At 41.7% G+C, this 18,045-nt stretch overlaps 1 protein-coding gene across 1 annotated transcript in view; it reads right to left on the minus strand.

Annotated features, from left to right (window-relative positions):
- The window catches only part of fhod3b (formin homology 2 domain containing 3b), a 74,569-nt gene that overhangs the window by 22,096 nt on the left and 34,428 nt on the right, over positions 1–18,045 (minus strand). Inside the window, exons 4-5 of the mRNA XM_034553527.1 lie at positions 7,413–7,480; positions 6,093–6,198 (exon numbers count right to left, since the gene is read on the minus strand). Of these exons, the coding sequence (XP_034409418.1) occupies positions 6,093–6,198; positions 7,413–7,480 (174 nt within the window). The remainder of the gene's footprint in view (positions 1–6,092; positions 6,199–7,412; positions 7,481–18,045) is intronic.

Genomic DNA, 18,045 nt, shown 5'->3' on the forward strand with positions numbered 1-18,045 from the left:
CTGCATGACATCCACCCACTTGTAGAGTGATCTGAAAGATGAGCTGCGGTAAATTCTTACAACTCTTGAGAGAGTTGTGATGTGATTCGCCCTGGTGCTGGCCAGCCACATGCTGAATTCAGTCCCAAAAAACAGTCAGCTCAAAGGAATCAGCCGTAAAAACCCACTCTAGTGCTGAGGCTTTCAGTCTATCTGCCTGTGTGCTACATTACAGAAAAAGATTGATTTATTTTCCAAATTATAGTTTATGTATCTTAGACGGCAAGGTCAGAGATGATCAAATAAGAGCTTTAGAAATTAACCAAATCAAACATCCTTATAATATAATTGGCTTGTATAGGTAATTATGTTACAGTAAAACATGCTGCAGCGCAGCGTTGCGATTCCACTGCCAGGGGGTTGGCTAAGGCTGAAAACTTACAGATCAAAGGAGAAGAAAAATGGAAGGCAGAATATAGGTCAGGCAGGTGGAGTTGAATTGGGTTCAGATGCAAGTTGTGGGGGATTTAAAGGGGGCTGTGGGGGTCTGCAGGGTATGACACAGGGGAGGGCAGGGCGGGACTAAGCTTAACCAAAAACATGAGAGCAGCATATGTGTTTTTTACTTTACTCATCCAAGTGCTATCCTATGTGTAAAGTATGTGAAAGTGACAGGTGGTGTATGCAGTATGGAGTATACAGTGGTTGTTTGTCAGTCAGTTTGAAGGCTGCTGATTTAATTAAACAGAGAGAGGCGGTCCTGGAAATGAAGACAAAATGTTGCCAGTGAAGCAAAGACAGACTGGAACCGTGTGTAGCCCTCATTTCCTAAACTCCTTCTGACCAGATTAAGTCATTTCTGTAATCCCAAAAGAGAGACGTCTCAGACTGAATTATATATGAATATATAATTGGTTTCCTCTTTAAAAAGGCATGAACATATTTATTTTGGATTTGGTTTAGTGGTTAAAAGTGTGTTTTTATGATGAAGTGAACGAATCAAAAACAGACACGCCATTGTCTACCTGTCAGGTGACCTTTAGATCATAACCTGAACATTAAAACACAAATGTGAATGAATTAACCTTTAAAAAGCACAAGAGCGGTATCATGGAGGAGTGGGTGTTCGGTGAGTGTTTTTCCGATTGAAATGCTTGGCGGAAAGGGGCAGCAGGAGCCGTGGCTGGCTCTGGGAGTTGCAGGAGATCGGGTAGAAAACATGCATGTGTTCCCATGGGATCTCATTACCAACCAGGGGTTCAAGTTTCGATCGCTATGACAAGGGCCTTCCCGGAGAGCTCCTTTTCGCTCCAAACACAGGGCATGAACATATATGTGTGTCAACGGTTCCTGTGTTTTCCATCTCAAATGTCCCTTTTATCCTAGATCACTGAAACACGGAAAGGACCTATAATGACCGGCATATACGTTGATACGTTTGCACGAAGCCTCTCAAACCCAGCCCAGACAGAATGGAAATGTTTATCCTGACGACGGGCCACAGTAAAGGTCTCCCCCCTCTAGAACAGACGGACTATAACACAGCCAGACAACACAAAACACACTGTTTCCAACAAGACCTTCCAACATCACTGTTGGCCCAACTGTGGCTCAGAGAAATGGTCAAACCAGCGAGGGGAGAATTCAGTTACGCTCTCTAAGAAATTGAGTCAGAGTGTAACAAAAAAGCAATGATCCTAATTCTAAATCAATAAAATGTCACTCAGGTATGAAATGTTACATTGGAATTTATTTGTTCATGGAAATATCTGACATTAGCTCCATGACATCACTTCTATCTGAAAGCCAGCCCAACATTTATTGTTTTCTATTCATTTGACAAATTATCTGTTGATCATTATCAAGCTTACATAGTTACGAGGATATCAACTAAACATGTTACAATGGTTGATTATCCCTGCAGCGTCTGTTCTCACTGTAGCTTTGTGCATTGGAGGTCTAATGGTTTGAAGCTTTTCTATCTAACATAACACCAGAGCCGCTGGTTTCACTGAATAAACTCAGTGAAACAGAGGAGTGAAAGAGATCATTATTGTGTTTGTTTCCAGTGACACACTTTTGGTACAAAGACCGCTGCACAGACGTGTCACTGGATGTTCTCTCTTGCCGATCTGCCACATGTAAAAATGTAATTCCACCACACAGAGAAACACTATAGAGAAAAACAACAATTTAAACAAAAGAGTCTTGTGGTTCAGGTGCACTTGTAAAAAATGGCTGCTGTGTGTGACACTAAAAGCTGGATTATATTTGGAGCAGTGTTCCAGGTCCAAGACAGTTTAAGAGGCAATGAAATACTTGACTAGAGCACATCTCCCTTCCCAGAGCAGCTCCCTCTGGAAACAAAGGAAGTCAAAGAGCTGTAACTCATTGCATCATAAGTGGCATGTCATTAAAAACAGAGGATCTGAAAATGGTAGCAGGTGAGAGGGAGACACGCAGATAGAAAGAGAGAGGAATGAAAGATAAGACACAGTGAAATATGGGCATGATATATTTGATACAGTAATAGTTTTGGACTTTCCAAGGCACAACGCCAATTTCTGTCGATGCTACTCACCAGTATATTCACCAATATATAGCGTGTCCAGAATATACAATGTGACACGGTATGTGATGAGATATGGGCCCCTGGGTGATTTACAGTATGTAATGTTTTCAGACTGCGTTGAAAGGTGTAACACAAAAAAAAAGACTTAAGCTTAACTTCCAACTTGGTTCCATTGAGACTTAGCTGGTGTTTTGTAAACAGCAGTGTGCAGACAGAAATGGCATGGCCTTGAAGAAGTGCAAACAGAGAAAGTGTTGCTAAAAACATAGCTCACAGTGATGAATGTCAACAGTGAACACTTCAAAGCAGGGAATAATTGCTTCAAGTTGACCGTAATTGGTTTGTCTGTAATCTGCCCACTCTCTGTTTCTCCATTTCACAGATGCCAAATAAACAAAGCTGTTACTTTTGTCACAGCTCTTTCTGTAAATACTACAAGTGGGACAATGATCCAGGGACAACCGTGTTATTTGTTCCTCCACCTCGCCTCCAGTTGTACTTACTGGGCTGTCAACACATATGTGTTATGTGTGACAACCTATGTATTTATTTAGTTATTTATAAGACATTTTCTTTATTTGTTTTTACATATTTTGACTCAGAGGAAAGGTTGCATACGTTTTTCAAAACCTGGGTTAAAGATTAAAGGGCAGCTTAACATGTATGAATACATGTTCCCGACTCCCATGTCAGCCATGACAGCTCAACAATGTCCAGTGCCTTCAGCATCTCAGGGCGCCTTGCCACCAAGGAGCCTTTTGACTACCTTAGCGGCCTCTGCCAGGGATATGGGTGCAACCCCCCCCCAAACCTTCAGGCGCTGCCCCCTCTCAAGGGGACATGTTGGCCGAGTTTAGGAGTTCCTCAAAGTGCTCTTTCCACCGCCGTTCTGTCCTGCCGGTACCTGGCAGCTGCTTCAGGAGACCCCTGGGCCAACCAGGCCCGAAAGGCCTCCTTCTTCAGCTTGACGGCTTCCCTCACCCCCGGTGTCCACCACCGGGTTCTCGGGTTGCCACCACGACAGGCACCGATGACCTTCCGACCACAGCTCCTAGCGGCTGCGTCCACAATAGAGGCTTTGAACACGGTGCACTCGGATTCCATGTCACCTCCCTCGGGATGTGTAAGAAGTTCTTCCGGAGGTGGGAGTTGAAGACCTCCCGGATATGATCCTCCGCCAGATGTTCCCACCCTCACTACACGTTTGGGATTGGACATTTTTTCTACATTCAATTTAAACTTAAAACTTTAAACGAAAAAGATTTATGACTTCAACAACTATTTAAAACCGATTATACATGAATCAATGTTCTGTGTTGAATTGAACATAACCTCAAATGCTTATTTCAAAATGAAGAATATCCCTAATGAGCACTTCATTACCTTTTTGGCCCTTGCATGTTTGCTGCACTTCCCTGCATAATGCAGGAGGACCAGATGGCATAGGCACCTCTGAAAAAGTGACCTCACACCTTTTCCCACTGATGGGGTGATTAAGGCATACAGGCTTTCCCCTGGGCCAAAAATGCATGCCTCCAAGGAGCTTAGTCCAGCCCTGGAAGCCCTCCGAGCCAGGTGTGAGGGGCCCGTAGAGGGACTGAACACAAGCCATGCACACCCAGAAAATACCCACATCACTGATGGAGCACTGACTGGCCACAGACACCTCCAGGGCTTTGAGAAGAAGGAATGAAAAAGTGAGTAAAAAGAAAAAAGTGAGATGGTGTAGATTGCTGCAGGAACTACCATTTACAATGACGGCAATGTTCCAGAGACTGGTAACCTGTTCTTGTAAAATGCACACAGACTGGTGTCCACGTGTGACTGGGCTTTTTTTTTTTTAATCTACAAAAGAACCATAAGGTTCATTTTTAGTCATGAAAGAGAGCAAGATTGTTTTGTCGGGAGATTTTTAGAGCACACCAGACATCTGCTGCATTCCTACTTCTTTTTATTTGTTTTACTGGCCTCAACTTGAAAGACATTACAATGAAAATAATAAAAATCTAAGGAGTGATCAATGTTTTCTACCAAAGCACTCTCTCTGCATGTGTGAAAATGTCATGCGTCTAATAAATGTGCCTCCTGGGAATCCTTATGATATCGCTCCTCTTGGAAGTCATGAACAGTAAAGCATTTCGGAGCTGTGCCTCTGCGTTCCAGCACATGCTCGACTCGTGTTCTCCAACACGAGGGAACGTGATCTGCTATTCCACATTTCCTCACCTGGTCAGGAGAAATTAGGTTGAAACAGGTTAAACAGGCTTTTGGGAGAATGATAGTTTTAGTTTGAGTCCCTCGTGGTGATGCAGAGATACATGAGGGGGAACTGCAGAGTCTGCAGAGATGAAGTGATAAATTAGCACATCAAAGTTTAAAGAGAGTCCCACAGAAACACACGGACACAGATGTTTTTATCAGAATTCTCTGGGACGTAAAGGGAAAAAAAGGACAGCACAATAAGGAGGAGTGAAAACATATGAGAAGTGGTCTCATCCTTCACAGCACAATGACACTAACAACTCTTACATGTGGTGAAGTTTCCAAACGCCTGTCATTCTCATCCTCCTTTTAGCCTTTTAGTCTTTTACCCCGTGCGATTTATCTGTCTGTTAGGGACCAGGCAAAGTTCAGATGAAGCAACAAACATGAAACCTTTTTTTTTTTCAATAACAGAAAAGGTCAACTATGAAGAGAATATTTGAGAGCAAGCGTTTACGAAGATGCATCATCTAACTGAATAAACACAAGGTTTTACATCTGATTGAAATGTGGCCCAAATCACGAGTGACTCCTTTAAATGACCGATCATGAAAAAATAACAACAGAGGTGTCTAGAGTATAAAATTGTTTAACCTTTAACCACAAAAGTTGGATGCACTTGGATGTGTTTTTGTCTACAATTACATGATGTACTGCACATAAAAAAAATTAATAACTGATGATTTTCTGGCTCAGGTTTCTTGACAGAAGTGCAACTAATTTCCATGAAAAGATGAGGGAACATATGAAATAAAATATAAATTAAAGAAAGTAAAAGAATAATAAAATAAATAAGAGTACGGGAGATTAGTTTTATGATTTGCAAAATCCTGCCAGAACTTTTTATTAACTAAAGCATGTGTGACCTGGCCCCTCACAGCAGGCTGTTAAATGGTAGTGACCTTGCAGCGAGCACTATGAATCCCTTGGTCCTCTAGCATCCCAGAACAAGCTGGCCCTGCCCCTCCCTGACCTTGACACACACGATCTTTCCACTTACCGACATGGGAAAGATAAATTAACCAGGTGCTAAACATGGCTGAACTTCCATTATCTGTGGTGCACATTTGAGCTGGTTGAGTGTGAGAAGGTGAACACAATCATCAATTTACATGCTTTATGTAAACACATGTGGTTCTGGATAGCTTTATGGAAAGAAAAGTGGATTGATTGATAACATCTTCGATTAGCATGTGTTGTATATTGAGGTGTGAGAAAGAGGAAAGTATGCAGTAGGTTATTGGTGAAAGGGAATCGTGCTGCTTCGCAGATGACGTACCCCTGAGAATGTAATTCTGGTAGTTCTGGTCCGCTTCAGCGCCCACTTTGATCAAACACGTCAGTCCTTCCTCCACCACAAACTCGTGCACCAGGTCCTTGTCATCCTGGAAAGAGGTCAAGGAGGAACACGGGAATATTCAGAGCTATCATCGACTTTAAAAGTTATTTATATTAAACAATTCAATTTGATCGATGTAGTTTCCGGGTCCCACCACAGGACTAACATTACTTAAGTAAGTGTATGCATGTAGGTTGCAAATCACTGTCCGAGAATGATAGAGCATGCGGAGAAATTAGGGATCTGGGATGTGTTGTTTAACAGCTCACACAACGCTTTCCAATTACTGAAAAGAGTTTTTTTACGTGAAATAAATAAATCAACCGCCAAAACGATTCCAGGAACTGTTGATTCATGCTGGTGACCTAATGTAAACACATTAGATGTATGTCTTATGGACAAAAGGCACATATTAGAACAAGTGCTCAAACTTCTTCATGCAATGTAGCATTAAAAAGCAAATCCTCTGTTTATTTACATTCAGTAATAACAACTGCATGTGCAATGAGCAATCCACAAGTCGGCCCGCCCACTTCATTCCATATTTTGTCTTCCATGACAAAACCACCTGCATCTCTCACACCCGTTGATGGCTCTAAACTAAGACTCTGTTATGGAAGACTATAACATGTGCAATGCACTGCTGCAACGGAGAGAGAAGTCATATTGATTTCAGGCCATGTGGATATTTTATTCCACAACAACAATAATCCATATACTCTACTCTTCAATTGAATCCCAAAATAGCCACTCATAGTGCATTAAGTGAGATATTTAATCTATGCTGGGCCTGCATCAACGTCTGTTGCTCTCTTTTCCATCTAACTGTCGGTTAACCCTCCCCCTCTATGGCCGGCTGCCTGCCAGCCAGCCCAGCCCAGTGTGTGAAGTATGACCAGACCTGAACACTCCACAGCTGCCACGAAGGCAGACTCTCAGCAACACAACTCTGCCTCAAGAAAACAATGCTGTGTCCAAGTGTGAGCGTCCATGTGTGCACTGATGCATGTGTGCACGCTGCGTATAGTTATTGAATGTTAATGTGTGTGAACATTCAAAGGCACAACCAAAACCATGGCAGAAGATATTTCACATGCTGACAAATGCTGCACATTTAAAAATAAAATGCCTACGAGATCATGAGGAACACAAAACAACGGTGGAATTCACTGGATTTGTGCGCCGGAGATTGTACACATATATTTCTTAAGGATCCAGCAACAATGAAAAGACTTAATATAGTCTAGAATATATAATTACCTGAAAGATCTGCTTGAGGGAAAAGAGAGCTCTCCGTAGCTCCCGTCCAGTTGAGTTGTAGAGTTTTTCTGTGAGAGAGAGAGAAGTGGAAAAATAAGCTGACATTCAAAAACATGGTATCTTTCTACAATGCTGTCATACAAAAAAAGCGAATAAATGAAATTGACAAGACATTCAGAAACGTTGTAACTTTCCTAATCAACTGGTGTTTTAGTGTATTACTTGCATCACACATAATGTTTTCTCATTGAATCTCACATTTCTCCTTCAAAATCCCTTCCTCATGTCTGCGTCATGCACACATCATAGGCAGCAATTATCCCCAATAACTGAATGTGAAACATGTCCTGCAAGAGGAATAGTGAGAGCAAAAGAACAGTAGGAACAACTCAGAGAAACATCTGTGGAGAGTTAGGGAATAGTGGATGTTTCCTGCTGACAAAGCCATATCTGTAGCTTACCATAATACAAAGTCAAGGCAGAAACTTAAGCCAATAGCCACCACAATGGCTAAGAAACAATACACCCATTAATCAGTTATGGAAACACCACAGAGCACTAAAGGAGAGGTATGATGGATGACAGATGCTTGTGATCGAGGCGAACATCTCCTGCAACTACATTGACGATCCTTCATCCGGTGTGCAGTCTGCAGAGTCCGCCAGGGAGTGGCAGTGTTGAGCTCAATTTTTGTAGCGCCCTCATCACTGCTGTGCAACTCTCCCTGACTCAGCAAAACCTGCATCTTTACTGCTTCAGATAAAGCAGCATACAGTGCAGTCAAGTACTCTCTCTAACTGCTTCTCTCTCAGGGATTTATTTGTCCTTTACCCACTGCTTTTTATTGGGATTTAATGCCCTTTGACAGATACGTTCTTGCTAGATATGTCTTAGTCAGCTGAGATCTGACAGGAGACGTGCATGCATACAAACGTGGCATGAACACAGCAAGGCAGTTTCTCTCTCACACACACACATACACATTCTCTCTCTCTCTCTCTCTCTCTCACACACACACACACACACACACACACCTTTCATAAAGTACATTGCAATGTGTCTCTAGTCTGTTTGTCGCATGATGCAATTATTTCAGAGAGAGCATGTCAACATGCAAGTTATTTAAATGTTTTTATATCTCTCAATTTGTCTTAATAATGCTAAATATGAGTCAAACATTGGTTGAGATTTCTGTTTAACATTCCTGTGTTAAGACTTGCCGCTATGTTCCAGGACATGTCATCGCAGGGTACGGTTGTGCACAATAGCGTAACTCTAAACACTTATTACACACATATATTATTATTGTAATCCACTCTACTTCAGACAAACAAGACATCGGAGATGCATCTGTAATGCAGACAACCTGGTACTGGGCCATATGTGGTTAAGATTCTCCCATTTGATGAGGTTCCATATTGCAATCAAACGGTTCCAGCAAAGTTCTTTATCTTTAGAAGATGTCTTGTCTCAAATTTATGACTCTAATGGTATTTGGTATGAGTGCAGCCGAGTTCTTTGAATGTTTTGTGCACTCAGTGCCGTACATGGGTCGGATGTAAAATGAGCAGATGAATATTGGTCCTAGCCAGTCACTGGCAACATCCACAAGGAATAAGTCGTCCAGAGGTATTACGAGGGGAAGCTGTGCGATGTTGGTGATTTGTGTCTTTACATATGACAGAAAGGAACTGTGACCAGGTAGATCTCAGGGATGCCAAGTTGGCATCATCTTATAAAACTCCTCTCAAAACTGACATTTGCAATAGTACTTTCTTGTTTTATTCACTCCTTTTTTAAACTTCTGATTATATTTTATAATCATCATCATTCTGGTAAAACACTCTGTAACTCCATTGATAAAAGTAATAAGTGATATATTAATACATAATAATTAATTCATGTAGAAATACCCCGAAAAAGCTAAACAAGCACCATGTACTTTGTATACTTCCTGGGCTTTTTATGCACCCTTCCCTGCAGGTCAAGGTACGGCCACATCCATTGCCCTCAGAAAGATGACTCAGAGTTTAGATTAAGGATCTCTAAACAAGGTCAAGCTCTCTGATCACTGGAGAGGAACTCTCTCTCTCTCTCTGGGTTACTCATCACACCTTAACCAGACAAAGCAAGCTTGATTTGTGGTCCCACTTCAACCCAAGTCTTGAATTGGGGTGCTCTTCCTCTCAAAAGTTGTAACTGCACTTCCTCGTGGACATTGAATGTGCATCAGTCAACAGATTAATTACACCCAGCACTGAACAACCATTGGAGCCCAGATCACAGCACTACAGCAGTGATTCATCAGCAGCCGAGCGGCCAGTGGGTTTGAATAGAGCCCAGAAGCATGTTTCGTGTGTGTGTGTGTGTGTATTTGTGTGTGTTTGTGTGTGTGTCAATCAGCAACAGCATGACAGTGAACATTCTTCCATTGCCATTCACCTGAATAAAAACTGTCAGAAAGTTATTCCTGCCCTACACTAAATGAAGCCCATCTGCAGGAATAGACAGTTCCTTCCCTGTCCCTGTTCAGAGTCCATACAACGATGCACCTCTTGGAGGCCCATCTCTAATGAGAAATAGCTCAGTGGAGATTAGTTCCATACCATTTGGCTCAGATATGCACAGAAAAGTATGGTCCCTCTGCATTTCTCTGTTCAGGAAAAGAACCTAGGCACATATTTATTCAGAGGAAATGTTTGTGAACTTCAACTCTCATAATCTTCATTTACCTGAAGACTATGAGACATTTGCCATGTAAGTGGTATTTGGCCATAACAAATAATAGGGCTAGAAGAACAAAGGAAGTTATAATGGATAACACATAGTTTGGGCCCTGCAAAACATGCTAGGCACGTGTAGCTCTTTACAGCCTGACCTTAAGATTAATATTATATACCTTTTTAATGTCACAAAATGAGTTCACAAAGAGCCATCTAACCATGTTGTCAATTACTCTACATACTGTAAAACAAGACATGCTTATTTTGCAGTATAAAAATATGTATGAGTGCAGCTGAGGACAAGCAGCCCAGCTTTTATTCACAAGAACCTGACTCAACAGAGTGTGGGTTTAGTTTTTAATGCTTTATATTAATGTACTATAGGGAGCAGCTGTTTTTTTCCTCTTAAATTGCAATACACAGTCACGTTTTCTCAGCTGGAATAGCTACAGGGATGTAATGGTCTTGTAATTATAACAATCATAAAGGTAGTAGCGGAATTTCTATAATCATCAGGAATGTGCTCAACTACCCAGAGTAGAGGAACGAAGAGCAAACCTGCTGTGGGGCTTCAGACAGGCCAGGACTTTTAGAAGAAAATCTTGTCTTGTGCTTTTTCGGACACCTTCGGATTCTATTTGTCAGTGTCAGTACATTCCACTAATGCTCTTTTGCGCAAGTCCTATGTCGCTTTTTATTTAACTCTGCATGCTAATCTCAACCCAAGACCCGTGCCCACAATTAATGGTGGACAGCTAACAAATTATTTTGCAAAACAATTTGCCAATAAAGCCACTAAATGTTCTCATTTTCCATCTGCAAACACATCTAACATGCTCAGCTACCCATCTGTTCGCATTCCTTTGTTTCCAGAAAGTGCCGTAAAATGTAAAGGATGACTAGCACTGCTCATGCTTCGCACCGCAGGCGGAACACATAAACCACATCCAAAGCACAGCCAGGAAACCCACAAGGACCCCACTGAGCAGGACAACCCTGCACACACCGCTGTAAATTTAACTGTGTTTGCTTCAGAAGTGGAGCTGTCAGACAAGAAGCTGGAGGGGAGGATCCATAGCATCGGAACGGTGATTATCTTTAAAACTGTCTCACAATGCTTTCATGTGGGATGCAGAAATGCTAAGGTTAAAAAGAATACAGCACAGTATGATATCATGGTTCTGCTAACAAGCTGGGAGGAAACAGCCAAAAACCCACTCACCCACTTAGCCGACTTCTACTGTTGGAACTAGAAAACTAGCATAAGTAAAACAACTAAAAGACTAAGAGTTTGATTGTAAACAACGGTACAGTATCTCAACATTTTATCTGTTTAATGCCTAAGCTTTATTTTGGTAATGATACCACCGATAACCCCCTTTCTTCTCACCCTGTCACTATCTCAAGCCTGGTTGAAGTTCAGCTCTGAGTTGAATTGAGTTGAGTGATGATAATTTACTTTCCTCCCTGGATAAAACAGGTGGATTCTGGGTTGGATGTGTTTTTGTTTAGCTTTGCCAGAGTAAAGGTCAGGGTGTGCAGCAAAGCTCTGGTCTGGTCAAAGCTGAACTGTGGACCTCAGTCCCAGCCAGCGCCTTGCCCATGTCTGCATTTAGCCCTCTCTCCAAGAGCCTGTTCCACTGGTCAGTAAAGGCCACAGACTGTGAGAGGTGCCGGCGGTCAGACTGAGCTCAACAAACTACAGCCATCTGTGAGACCAGAGTCTCGTGTGTGCCAGCACCGCCACATCACTGCCTGCCATGTGTAAGGATACAGGGACCCGCCTTTGAGTTGACAGGATGCGTAATGGCCATCTGCAGTCACGGAACAGCAGCACAACAACATCAACATTACCTCCGTCTCATTTTTGTCTCTTTCTCCTCACTCACTTTGTTAGGGAAACCTCCTGTTGCAACATTTATGAAGAGAAAACATAAGTAATTAAGGTGGAAGACCTCCCAACATGTGCATCGGCTTGTAACATGCTACTTGATGGATTAGGGTTTCTTTTGCTCTTTTTATCCCTTTCTCCCTGAACAAAAACACAAGGTGAATGATGGGTCAATAAAAGCAAATTATAGTTCTCAGGTGGAAATCATTAAGCGGGAATGCAGGTAGGAATAGGATCACTTTCGTGTTTGGGTTTTGAGTGCAATCAAAAATTGGATCAAGACAATTATATGGACAGTGTGTGTGGGTGTACATGCTCAGCACACACTCACACAGGCAGTTTACAAAGCGCTCTGAGGAATAAAGACATTAATGAAGTTGTTCCTGTTGCCTGGAGTTTATCCAAATACTTTGGAAGTTGTGATGGGAGACATATGGAAATGATGGTTTCGATTAGAGAAAACTGAATCGGGCCACACACACTACAGAAGCCTTTATCATTGGCACCAGGCCTCACAGGAAGGCCTGGATTGACCCAAAGGGCGTGAAGGTCTCCGAGCAGATACACAGCTAAGGCATGAGACAAGATCAGAATCATCCAAATAACTAATAAAAGTTAAGAAATGTATTCGCCCTTTATGTGTTTTGCTATTATCGATATAGATCCTTCCTATATAAGGCACACAATAAAATATGTATAAACACACATCCTTTCAACTATGTTAACGTCAGTGTTAGGCACATGAAAATAAACCACGCTAATTCATTGTGATTTGATTTCCTTCACGGATGTTGTACCTGGACTTCCTCTGCACATCATCTGCAGAGCCCGGTGTCTGAAATCTCACGGGAGCAGTGAAGAGATCAGGTTTCTGGGCTGCGACACTCTAACCTGGCAGAGACATTTGATACCGAGGCATACCACAGTTTAGTTCCAATAAACAGTAAACGTGGTTGGCAGAGCTCAACGGCACTCATTGTCCCTCAATTTAAAATGGGAAATTGGATTGTTGTGTTTATTTATGTGTTTACGTCAGACTTTCAGTGAAAGTTTATGATTGTGTTGGTCACAATGATTATTCTGGAAGGCCGCAGTGGCATTTGACTTTTAACTCGTTAGTTAGGAGCAAAATCCTCCTGTTTAGCCTCATACATCTTTTCATTATTCTTGAGAGGTTGAAAATGTTTCTGCGGAGCACTTAAAGGGCATCGCAGGCTAATTATCTCCTGGTAAGTCTCTTCAATAAAATGTACACTAACCAGCCGTCAAGATATTATCTGACACTGTCGAAGAGAAACAGTAGAGGAAAGTGAGAGTGGAATCTGCAGAATTCCAGATGAGGAGAGAGACATGACAGCAAGGCCAATGTGAGGACAGACAAATCTTTCATTAGTGCCTGCCTGTCTAATGAGTCATTCCTTAGCTACCAGGTGGGGTGACCCTCACTACAGCCCCCCACCCCCCCACCCAGTCAATACCCACCTTTTCTTCTCTTGGTTTTTTTGGAGCCCACTGCCTCACTTCCACCTCCTCAGCAGGGTTTCCCCACACTGGCCACCACTGACACAGATAGGTAGTGGAGCAGAGAGCAGGGTAAAGGCATGAACTCATTCAGAAGACCAGACAAAAGCCTGACACAGATATAAATTAGGGGATCGACAATTGAAGTGGGTCTAGTTGGGGGTGGACTGCTGTAACACGGTCAAAACACAAGTCACCATGAAGTGAACGCAGTTGTCGACAGCGGTGAAGCTGGTCATTATTTATGTGACTGTGCAGGTGAATGCTCCTCTAAAAATCTCTGTGTATAAGTTGGAAGAGGTCGGGTCGAGGCCCTTCCCCATGTGTTGCTTGGCAGCACCTTCAGCCAGACAGCTTTTCTTACTGCGGTAAAAAAAAAACTGCCATAGATGCAGGACCAGATGCTTGAAGAGTTGGATTTTTATATTCCAGTTGACATATTCACATGTGTGCATGTATAGTTTTTTTTAAATTTGTGAATTTTTATCTTTTTATCTATAAAAGACAGGTCCACAAAACCAATTTCTTAATTTAGACTTTATGATCCTTTAATTCAAAAAACGTTTCACTTCATGTAGTGCATATCATTGAGAATGTTTAAGGATTTCTTAAAGACTAAAGTAGGGTTGGAAAATATTCTCAAAAATGACCTCAGTAGCTCTCGCATAACCCACTTCATTCCCCTCGTACTCCTATTGGCTTGCTTTCTGCCTCTGACTTACTCTGCTCACTCTTATTCTTAACAACCTGACACGTGCAAATGCAGCAGTGAAAACTCTGCAATAAACACAGTTGTGCTGAGACCACATCTATTTCAGATTCTGCTCTCGGAATAGGAAGCAGATCGATGTGGAAGCACTCACATCTATGACAGTACAGCATCTCATTTCCATACTGGCCACACTATGACTGTACTCAATGGGAAAGAGATGGGAAAAGACTCTCGCATCTTACATTCTTTCTGTCAAAGACACCTAGTGTGGGCACATATGGGAACCATTGCAGTCTCCAATTTTCTTACAACAATTTCTACCAGGGTAAGATGTGTTTCCTCCTCAGCGAGTTAGAAGAGGACCTCTGGCACCATGTCTGTCAGTGGTTTAGGTAAAGACACAATCTAGTTAACCTGACATCCAGTCCCGTCAGCAGCCCCCTGTCGTCAGTGTTGCTCCCAACCCATAATGACCCAAGGCAATTACTTCCACCAGTCAGAGAACGATGGACGCTTAAAAACATATTTGACATCAAAGAGGAGTCCGGTGAAAACCATATAATTCCACATTTGGGGATTTCTTTTATTTTTCACATGAACTGAATAATGAAGTGTTCTTATATGACACGACAAATGTATTCTACCTTTTAGGTCAAATCTAAAAACCCATGTTTGTTGGTCACAAAGCTTAAAACAAACCAATGAAAAAGCTTTTGGAGATGCATGGTTTTCACAGAACAGCAACAAAAATCAATTTAAAAATGGCTGACTTGCTCTCGAGATGTGACCAAAGAGAGAAAGAGGCCCAAGTGCTCTTTCTCTCACATATTGCGTAGTATCTTCAAACACTTCTCATTCCTTCGCTGTGTGAAATGTATGCCATTGTCTTTGATCCAGATCGACAATCAGACTGGCACAGACGTTATCTAGAGTACAATCATCAAACCATCTAGCGCATGAGTTGGTTTCTGTAGTGTGTGCGAGCTTTCCCTGTTGGATCTGGCCTTCAAAGTCTTAGTCATAGTGCAGTGATTTCTAATGAATCCACGGACGATGACAATGAGGAATGAGCTTTATCAAAACGTTGGCCAGCTTTAATAGATATGGGTCGACATAAAATGTGGCACAAATGATACTCCAGTGATCTATGATTGTGAACACACCGGTTAGACTATATTGCTGTTGTGCACCTTGGCACAAGCTGGGTGTGAAGTATGATCTTACTGCTGACAGGTGGGTGTCTGACTGGGGAAAGGTTACTCAGCACTATTATTGACAACCAAATAGGCAAGATACAATGGACTTAAATGAAAAGCATACTATAATTAGAGAGGCATGCTATGTGTGCTTATGATAGAAATAGTTCTGACATTGTAAATATCAAACATGAGATGAAATAAATTCCGATCCAAATAGTTATAAGACTTGACTAATTTCTAATGAATCAGAGTTGACAGTTTCATCTTGAATTATTAATAATCTCCGCGGTTGAGGTGTTTTGTTTGGATACTGCTTCAAACTGAGGTGTCATTGACATGAATATAATCCGTGAAATGACTGAGAGACATGTTTTGTCCTCTGGGCCAACCTGTTTGCCCAACTGGAACAAATTCACAATCAACATGACTGACTGCCCTCTATTTAAAATCATACTTGACAATGCGAAATGACTGATGTGTTCGCTGTTTTTTTCCTCATGGATCATATCAGAAATTTCTCAATCGTGTTAGCACTGGCAGATGAGGATTTAATATCTGCTTGGCATGAGTACAGTTAACGTCTGCCTATTCGCATGATAAAAATTTTGTTTTTGACACGCACTGTTTCTCAACATGTACTTCAACTCCTGGCATGAAAAAGTGATTTCTACAGCTACATTTTAATACCTCAATACAAAGAATGAATGCCACGAGAGGAACGTTAAGCTACCAAATCAAACAGAATACAATGTTTGTTTCTCTTTGATGTACATTGCTAAGGAAAATTAAGCGATATCTCAAATATTCAAGCATGTCATCCTCCCTGTCACCTGACAGGGTCAACTGTCATGTTTCTCCATTGTCACTGGGCCTCATAGCATGCCTCACATATTTGGACTGGTCTGAATGAGTACGGTAAAACCGTAGCCTCGATCACTGCACCAAACTGGGTCTGTCTCTGAGAGGAAAGCCCAAATCTATCAAACTCACACTCACAACAGCCATTACTCCATATCATGATGAAAGGAGATACAGAGTGACTCCTCAAATTTGAGCTAAAACACAACAATGTTTGACAGACACAGTATGAGTGCCCTTTGTAATCTCATGTTACCCGGGGAAATACAACGAGAGCCCATCTCTTGTTGATTTTCCCTGGGTAACAGGTATATTGCAGTGGGCTCCTTGTCTACTTTTCTCAGCAATATGCTGGGCCTCTTCCTCATCATTCATCTGTCACATCTGAGGGTATCTACTGTATTTTCCATAAATTGCTCTGTGCAGGAAACCGAGGCCTTTCTACCCTGCATAACCCTTGATGAGCTAATCAAACCATGGCTGGTACGGTTGAGTTTAGTTTGCAGTTATGTTGATGAAAAACCTTTTAGAGTAAATTAACTGTTTATTACATTTTGTACAACTGGCAAATCAAAATTTTCGGACTGAAAAAGAACAGAGAAACCATCTGCTATTCCAGGTCATAGCTACATTTAAAACCAGAGACATATTATGGTGCTTTGATTATTGTTTTCCCAGTTTGATATACTAACCAATGTCTTCCCAGAATGACTAACTTAAAAAATATGCCTGCTTGGAAAATTAAACAAGCCCCATATCTTCAATACAAAACAAAGGGGTAGATTACTGCCGCAATGAAAAGTGAGAGGGAAGAAAGTCTGCTTTACCGGCAACTGCTGCCCACTTTGAAGAGAGACATACCTGGCTTTCAGCAAACATGCCCTGGCAATATAAATCAAACTAAGAGATTTTGAAAACCACCATTAAGAGCTAGTCATGCATCCCTATAGCATGACAGTGTCAAGGTGGAGAGGGATTGGCTGGCACACCTAAAGCGCCCTAAATTTCTGATTGGATAAAAAGGCGGTTTGGCTCACGGCACCACAGAGGATCAGCGGCCTTTTGGCAAGAAATAATGTTAAGTGTTCTCTTGCCTTATTTAGCCAAAGCCAGCCATCATATCGCAGATTGTGCAATGGAATGAAGGGAGAGACTTTGCCAAGATCCAAAACTATAAAAAAAAATATGTCAACAAAACATACCTTCAAGTAATGGAAATATATTTGTGGTATGAGGATGACAAGAGGCCCAGCCCCAACACTCACATTAATCAGGGAGGAACCACATTCTGTGGGATAAGAGAGTCTCCATAACATGTATTGTGTAGGAAAGAGATGGGGTGGATATATGGCAACGTGCAATCTGCTACTAAGAGCCTGAATCTGACATTGTCAAACATAACAATTCAATTTCAATTCAGTTTATTTTGTATAGCCCAATATCACAAATTACAAATTTGCCTAAGAGGGCTTTACAATCTGTACACAACAAGACACTTAAGGTTTACCTTGGCCACGTTCTTATTTCCCTGCTAATGATATATTAGATTAGATTCCCCAAAATGGCTAAAACAGCCATACTCCCACTGTGATAGACAGTGTTTATTATCCTATTACTGTATTGTATCCACTGGCACTTATTATATATATGTATATGCATATGTATACAGTCAGTACAAGGGAAAGTACTGACACATAGGACTGGGAGACATGTTAGAAATTGTCCTCTG

The sequence above is a fragment of the Cyclopterus lumpus genome, chromosome 16 (genome assembly GCF_009769545.1).
Source record: "Cyclopterus lumpus isolate fCycLum1 chromosome 16, fCycLum1.pri, whole genome shotgun sequence".
Classification (NCBI taxonomy): Eukaryota; Metazoa; Chordata; class Actinopteri; order Perciformes; family Cyclopteridae; genus Cyclopterus; species Cyclopterus lumpus.